Genomic DNA, 8,503 nt, shown 5'->3' on the forward strand with positions numbered 1-8,503 from the left:
TCAATCAGACCTTTTACATACTGTAGGAGGAGATAAGGTCCCTGTGGTGCATGAAAGGAATTTGTTTGGGAAAACTGGGTTTCTCCTGCTTCAGGCAAAAGCAAACCCATTCGTGGGACTGTTTTTGCTCAAGGACCTGGATGTACTTGGTGGGTGATGCTGAAGGATGGAGAAGTTCAATGTGTACCCCAAGGGAATTTAACCCTTGGTGAGAATACTCAATCCTGAGCTGTATCACTACATAATACTAACAGTGTTCAATAAGTGTTTTTCAGGATAACACAGGGGTGATAAAACCTGAGCTAGCTTCATCAAGTGGTGTCCAGCAAGCTCTTCAAGATGAACATGCTACCCATGGGCACGAACCGGAATGAATTTCATACCATCTTTCCTGCCCTGAGATGAGATCCTGCAATCATGAACTAAATGGGCTTAAACTTTTGTATATAAACGTAAACCACAGATAAGTGACCTGCATGTATCCATATCATATATATAATCTGTGTGCGTGTAAATTTGATAGATAAAAGTAATAGTAATCTGAGCAAGATGCAAATGGTGTGGAATAAGGGGTGGAATGTCCTGGTTTGAGGTAAAACAGAACCAATTTTGCAAAGAAGCAATCACTAAACTGTCAGTTATAAATCTGGTGAACCTGTCAGGTAGTGAAAGGCCAAAATCCACAGTGATTTCATCATTTCATCTCAATGTCTAACCACATTAGGAAATGTCATCAGGTATTCTTTTTTTTTTTCTCTATCCATTCCTGTGAAGTGAAAAATAAATTTCTGTCTATGAAAAAACCTTCCCTCCATTCAGCATTCCTTGCTGTGTGGCTAATAAAGTTACTTAAGTGAATAAAGCCTGAGATGTACATAAGCACTCATATACTGAAGAATGAACATAAGCATGAAATAAGCACGAATGTACTGAAGTTTAGAATCTGGTAGTTTCTCCCCCCTTAATTTGCTTTTGATGGTTATGTTATTAGGAAACCCTAATTGCCCAGGAATGGTAGAAGTGATCACAAATTGGCCCGAAGGCAAGGCCTTTGGGGTGCCACCAGAGGAGGTGGTGACACGTGCTGAGGAAGCTCCACCATATCATGAACTCTCATTCTCTCAGCTAATGAGAACCAGCATGCTCTGGTTACTGATGGGCCTTGTCGTACTGTAGGAAAGCATCAAAGGTGGAATGCTGCGGTGTGGAGTCCTACAGGACGAGTGGCAGAAGCTGCTGAAGGACAAGGTGAGCGGAGTCAATCTGCAGAGGGAAAAGCCATCCAGCTGGCGTTAGCTGTTGCTGAAGGAGAAAAGTGGCCAAGACTCTCTCTCTCTCCTGACTCCGGGACAGTGGCAAATGCTCTGTGGGGGCGGCTAAAGCAGTGGAAGCAGAGCAACTGGCAGCCCTGTCCTGCCGGCTGGGCCTGTACTCTGTGTCTGTCGGGGCTCTGGTTGCCGGGGGCAGCTGTGAGGCGCTGAGGCGGGGGGGCTGGTTGGCGGCCATGCCAGTGATGCGCTCTGGTGCTTGTGACATCAGAGGGGCCGCGTCACAATGGGGGCAGCTATAAAAGGCGCCCGCAGGCAGCGCTGCCCCAGCACAGCCTGAGCCAGAGGTGAGTGCGCAGGCGGCGGGAGGCTGAGCCGGAGCGGGGCCCGGGCAGAACGGCGGGCCCCCGGGGGGGTGGGTTCTCATCCTGCATCAAGGGCCCAGCCGCTGGCAGGAGCGCCTGGGGCCGGGCACGCTGCCACCGCCACCGCCCGGGCTGGGCGCAGGCCTTGCTGCCCCCCAGCTGTCTCGCCCCCTCTCCTGCCTGCCCCCAGCTCCCTGCAGTGCAGCGGCAGGGCCCTTGCGCCACCACCTCCTGCCCTCCCAGCCCCACTAAACCCCTTCTCTCCCTCCTCCCACAGGCCATGGCTGACACAACCTTCCTCACCTTGCTCGTGCAGAGCATCCTCCAGCTCCTGCACATGGTCTGCCAGGAGCTGGGTGAGGCCACCTGCGGGCACATGCGGCAGCACGCGCAGCAGCTGAGCCAGCCCATGACTCGGCTGCTGCAGGACATGGAGCAGAGTGCCTCGGCCTGGGGAGACCTGCTCTTCGCTGCCTTGCAGCACTGGCAGGTCTGGGCGCTCGCTGCAGTCCTCGTCCTGATCTTCAGGCTCTGCCGGCGCCTCAGCAAAAGGAGCCCCCAGCCAGGCAGCAGCGCTGCAGAGGAGGAGAGCTCCAGCAGCAGCACAGAGTGCGGCAACGAACAATGTGCAGGAGAAGGTTCTGGCGACTATGAGAAGCGTGTGTTTGGGAGGTTTGCAAAGCGCATCCGGTCGTCAGTGCAGCGCCTGGCCTACAGGAGCCGCGTGGTGGAGGAGCTGGTGGGCGACCTCCTGGCTGTCCTGCAAGAGCGCTTGTCCAACAGTTTCTTCCCGGTCCTGCAGCCAGCCATCGGGGTGGGCAGCGCCTTCGAAGGTTGGAGTCCCCGTGGGCGTGATGCTGTGTACCACCTGCTTGTGCCCCTTAAGCCCCCCCGTGGGCACGTTTTCCACCTGGAGCTGGGCACTGCAGCGGAGATGCCGGCAAAGAACTCCCGCGTCCGCGTGGAGCTGGCGTGTACCTGCAGCAGGGATCAGCTGGTGGAGAACACGCCGTTCTACCTCCACCACCCCCAGGAGGAGGAGCTGAGGAAAAATCCGTCTGCCAGCCTCCTCGGCACCCTCTGCACCGGCTCCTACCTGGATGTGCACAAAACCGCCCAGTGGTTGCAGAACCTGGTGAGCTCAGCCTGGGAAGAGATGCCTCAGGCGCAGCACTACAGCATGAAGGTGCTGCCTTCCAGCCGCTCCTGCAAGCTGCAGCTGACGAACGCCTCCGGGAAAAGCATCCTCATTGACATCACGTTTGGGGTGCGGCGAGGTGACTCAGACATCTTCCTGAGCAGCCAGGAGACTACAGAGGCCATCCTTACCCCCAGCACAACGTGGGTAGAGAGCTACGCGGTGGCAGAGGTGAAGTTCTTCAGGCATGTGGCCAGGCAGGCCCCACACGACACCGCCCACCTCAAATGCCTCCAGCTCTTTGCCGCTATCCTGCTGGGCACCAGCTTTTCCACCGCTATCTTCAAGACGGTTGCCATGCACCTCCTCAACACCTTACCCGTGTCGAGCTGGAGCAGGAGGGAGTTCCTCATGCGGCTGCAGGATATCCTGTGGTACCTGCGCGGCTGCCTGCACGACAGACGCCTCGACCACTTCTTCTTTGCTAATGAGAACATGCCCGAGGACATCGTCTTGCCCCCAGCCCTCCAAACAGCGGAGCCACTCAACCTCTTCCAGCGCCTGCTGCACGACCCAGCCGCCCACGCCAAGGCAATGCGTGAGGCCGATGAGCTGCAAGATCGGCTCACAAGCCTGCTCTTCTACGGACACTGAAAGAGCTCCTCACGCACAGAGCTCTCAGTGTCCCCTAGATACTCCCCTGGTGCTGCGGAACTGAGCACGCTGGGCACGCACAACACGCTACTCAGTCGGCTCTGGGAACTGCTGCCACACCTTTCCTCTGCAGCAGAACCGCACTCTGGGGAGTGGGACGCGATGCGGCTGGAGTCGCCCTTGCAAGGAGCCTTGCGACAGAGACTCCTGTTACCATGGGCCCAGCCACCACCCTGTCCCTCGCGGAGCTTTACTCTGTACATAGATGTCAATAAATCATTTGTTTCACACACAAACGTGCGTCTGTGCGTGTGTGGGCATCGGTTTTGGGGGGAAGGCGGGCATAGGTGCTGAGCGCTCGGCTGCCCTAGAGTGGCGGAGCATTTTGCTGAAGAGCTGATGCGGTGGCTCTGCTTTCACTGATTGTGGAGCTAAGGCTGCCACCTGTCTCTGCTCCAGCACTGGGGCAATGGCAATCACTTGTCCCCCTCCACAGCTCTCTGGATGGCTCCATAGGTAGGGAGTCTGCAGTGCCTTCCTTGGGAGCCATACACAAAGCACGCCCTGGTAGCCCGACAGCCCTTGGATGACCCCTGTGGGGTGGCTAGGACCCTGCCCGAGTGGGGAGCCCTGTGCACAGGGAAGAAGTGTCACGACTGCCGAGCAGGGCTCTGCCTCCTGTACAAGTACCAGGTTCATTCTCCATACCCTCGCGGCACCTGCACAACCACCTCCCTGCGGCTGCTGGCCCGCTGCCCCCGCCACCACCTCCTGCCCTCCCAGCCCCACTCAGCCCCTTCTCTCTGTGTGGGAGCAGCCAGCCAAGCCGGTTTCAGAGCACAAGAGGTGAGAGGCAGGGAGCTGCCATCCCACTCAGCTCCATCCCCGCCGTGCCTTGGCTGTGCAGAGAGAACTTGGGGGGAGCTGCAAAACAGCTCAGCCCGGGCTTATCTCCAGATGGCACAGAACAACCAAAACCAAATGGCCTTTAACAAACAAAATGCCCCGAGTCCCATCCCACCACTCTTCCCGTGACGTTGAGCGCCGGACATCACAAACTGGCAACAGAGACTTCGCTATGGCACCACCAGAGGGAAATATCCCAGACAGTGTAATCCACTCGGGCATAATCCTGCACCCTCACCGAGTCAGGAAATATAAACCGCAGGGTCTGGGGAGACAAATGGGGAATCCTCCAAGGATACAGCTGGCCCCTCGGAGATCCGCCCCCCCCATCCAGGACGCTGTACAGGGTAACTTCCCCGGGATGGAGCGACCTCACCTGAGAGCGAGAGGGTAAGTGACTAAGAAACATCCGTACGGTATAGGGCATGCGATTGAGTTTGTGACTGGTGCACTCTTCTAAGGCATTAATATCTAGCGCCCTTGTGGTTTGTGTTGTCACTTGTCCGGATCATTAGCAATAGTGGATCCCACTAATGTCTTTTAAACCGCAATAGTGTAATCGCCACCGCACACACACAACTTGCAATAGTGACGTATTGGACCTGTGAGTGAAGTCCAAATACATTGTTAATTTGAACCTCTCAGTGAAGTCCTTTTTTCCTGTTTCATCACAGGCATGATGCCCATCAGGGGGGCTGGCAGGGGCTGTGCAGGCAGGATGTCCGTCGGGGGGGCTGGCGGGGGCTGTGCCGGTACGGTGTACAGCAGGAGGGCAGCGGGAGCTGTCGTAGGAGCCAGCGGAGTCTGGATGTGATCACCGCCTGCCATAGAGGCCGCTGGCAGCTGTGAGCGGTAGGAGTCGGCGGGGTCTTTGCCGGATGTTTCCCTCTGCCGCAGATCCAGCCAATGAAAAAGATCAAACCCTCAAAACTTAACCCGAGTACAACAATCAAAAGTTTCCAAGGGTATTCCAAACTCTCAAAAACTGTTACTATTGATGACATCGGTACATCTAAATTCTCAAGAGACATCCTCTCCTTTGCTAAATGACCCGTAACATAACCCAATGCACAATGGTCAGCAAAGGACTCCCACTGTCCCAAGATGGGTCTGACCACTGCAATTCTCGAGGTGCTATTATATAAGTGACAAATAACGGAAAGATTACAAACGACCCGATAACATAGCAAAATACCGCCACACAAAATAACAAGGCAATGTTTTTGAGTCCACACTGAGAAACGATAAGCTGCCCTAAAGGAGAGAGAAAGAGCAATGACCTCCCCCACAGCTCCCATAGCTCCTGACCTAAGTTTATACAAAGATAGCGGAGAACTCTGACCAGGTTCCTTCAAAACCTTTCCAACAGAGTCATAGTGACTTTTCAAGGAATCCAATCAAATCTTTTTAAAACTTCAACCCTTCAGAATTTTCTAATTAAAACCTACAGTTCTCCCAGCACTATTTAAATTAAGTGCAAAATATCACATTGAGTGCCAAACCCATTACAATACCACATTGGGCACCAAATTTGTTATAGTTTGAGAGACCCATAACAATCTGTTGTCATTTAGACAATCATTCTATCACCTGATGACCCCTCCCCACCTGGGAAAGGGAAATTGGGAAAAACAAGAAAACCCGAGAGCTGAAGTATAAACAGATTTAATAGAATAAGATTAGATAATTAACATTAACAGCACTAAAGAACTGATATTGATCCCGACACCAATACAGAATATGCAAAGATTATACTCAGCCAATTCTATCAGTAGGAAGCTGTGCACTCCCAGCAGTGGACAGCAAATGTGGGACACTGCGAGCGCTACGGCTTCAGGAGGAAGGGAAGGCCTCAGGGCTCCGGCACCAGGGCACGAAGTTCTCAGGATGGCAGCCATCAAGGGAGAGAGAGAACTTCGCAGCAAACTTTCTAATTTATAATGAGTGTGACGTTGATGGTATGAAATAATCCTGTTGGCCAGCTTGGGTCAAGTGCCCGGGTCTCGCTGCTCCTCATCCACGCACCTGGCGAGCTCGAAAACACTGAGACCTTGAGACCCACACACCACAGCTGGCTGTAAAGTCACTATTTTCACAAATTCAGACACTGGAGCCTTCTAAAAGTGCAGTTTTCCCAAGTGTTAGAAGAGAAATTAGTCTTGTGTCGCTCAAACCAGGACAATAAGGTGTCCCTGAGCCCATCCCAGGCTCACGTTATCTAAGTGCGGATATCCCACTTGTGAGCACAGAGGGTTGAACAACAATTAGTGTGATAGATGTGTTGTCCTCACCCCAGGTGCAAGTCACTTGGGTGAGTTTACAGTCCTCCTCGCCAATCTTCCATTACTTTCCCACATTCCACCCCCTCGCTCAAGAGACCGCTTCTCCTGGAGCTGACAAAGTTGGAAATGTTCATTCAAACATGCGGGGTGTAATACAGAGTAATTTACAGAAGCATGAAATAAACACACGTAGCAAAATGAATAAACATCTCTACAGTAATGCTTTGAATCAGGTGTCCAATTCTTCCTGTCAAGAAATTAAACCCCTCAGCCAGCCGGGCACCACCAGTGGGTTGTTTCACTGGATGCATTTTGTCCTGGAGAATTTTGCATGTCTTGCTTCATGCTGGCTGCTTCATCGGTTATGTTGGAACAATGTGTGTTTTCAAAGTCGAAGCAGCGTTTCTGACGTCGAGGGAGGAAACAGTCCACCATCAGTTGGGGTTGTGATATTCGTTGGCGGATAACAGCCGTTACCTACTCAGGAGAGAGAGCAATGAGAGACATTAACACCAAAATCACATAGCACAGTGTAGTTCTACAGTACAGCTGCTGGGGTTGGTATGCCACAGAAACAAGGTACCAAAAGATCTGCAGCTGCTCATCTTCCCTTGATACAAAAGGCAGATGAGTTAGTGACAGTAGAGGCTGACCAAATCTCAGTATTTGCGTGTTGGTGTGTCAGAGCTGTACCCAGGGCATGCGCTCGTAGCACAAGACTACAAAGCCCGAGGAGCCAACCTGTGACAGGGGAGAAAAGCATCAGTGTCATCTCCTTCCAGTGATACATTGCGTTGCTCCAGCTCCTTCAGCAACATTACTCCGGGTTTGATACCCTGATGTGGGGTAATTGCCCACACAGACTGGAGAGCTGTGGCATGCACTTTTTCAGATGGAACTTCAATGGGATGCTGAGTTTGCAACACTGTTCCAGTGCCGTCTCCTCTGGGTAAGATGCAGGTATTTGTCGAAGATACCTGAAATACAAGAACTCGAGAATCTGATATGAACAAGTGATGTCAAATAAGAGGAGAAGTTGGGGTGTAATGTAGAGTGCAGCCTTGTAATGCCTTGGACCAAAATCCTACAGGTGGTAAATGGGAGCACCTTCCTCACTCGGTTGCTGTGCTAGCGATAAGCAATGTCCCCCATTATAGAGCTCTCACTGCCAACACCTTCCCACCAGGAGAAGGATGGTGGCAGATTCTCCCAACAGCTCTTCCTTGCACCACCTTCATACCTTTGTCAATAACTTTTTGTCAGGACAACCCGAGAGGTCCAAACCCTCAGGGCACGAGGATGCTCAGGGGCAAGTCGCCAGTGCACACGCGCTCGAGCAGTGGCTGTCGTGCTGCTGTGCTGCACCCTAAGCATCCAGCCTGGCTGACACACAGGTGCAGTCTCCAGGTGTCCAGCTTAGTGCTCCAAGGAGCTTCATGGCCAGAACTGCCCAATTAACACCCTGTTAATGATGTGCTCTGGCACTTCTACACCAAACTGAAACCACACAGCTCATGAAGTATCTGAGATGAAAACTAACGTCTCAAATTTCGTACTGGAGAGGAAGGACTTCCAAAATTTTCCAAAAGGGGACCCGCGAAAATTCTCCTTCTCGTTGCCACGTGAGGAGAGGCTGTGAGAGCTGGCACTCCTCAGCTGGGAGAAGAGAAGACTGGGGGTGGGGGTGGGTGGGGTGTCTTATCAATGTGTATAAACACCTGCTGAGAAGGAAACAAGAAGAGGGAGCCAGGCTCTGCTTAAAGAGTGTGCACTGAGAGGACCAGAGGAAAGGGGCACCAATTACAAGACAGGATATTCCAGCCGCACATGAGAAACCAGTATTTTAATCTTGGGGTGATATATTTTACTGGATCTAGGTGATGCTCCTTG

At 52.7% G+C, this 8,503-nt stretch overlaps 1 protein-coding gene across 1 annotated transcript; it reads left to right on the forward strand.

Annotated features, from left to right (window-relative positions):
- Positions 1-2,042: 2,042 nt before the first annotated feature.
- Positions 2,043-3,425, forward strand: LOC309685360 (inositol 1,4,5-trisphosphate receptor-interacting protein-like 1; the record flags this gene model as incomplete). Its single annotated transcript, XM_082501136.1, has 1 exon — positions 2,043-3,425. The coding sequence occupies one exon, from the start codon at positions 2,043-2,045 to the stop codon at positions 3,423-3,425; it is 1,383 nt and encodes a 460-aa protein (XP_082357262.1).
- Positions 3,426-8,503: the final 5,078 nt, after the last annotated feature.

Source organism: Vanellus vanellus, assembly GCF_965231255.1.
Source record: "Vanellus vanellus genome assembly, contig: HAP1_SCAFFOLD_63, whole genome shotgun sequence".
Lineage (NCBI taxonomy): Eukaryota > Metazoa > Chordata > Aves > Charadriiformes > Charadriidae > Vanellus > Vanellus vanellus.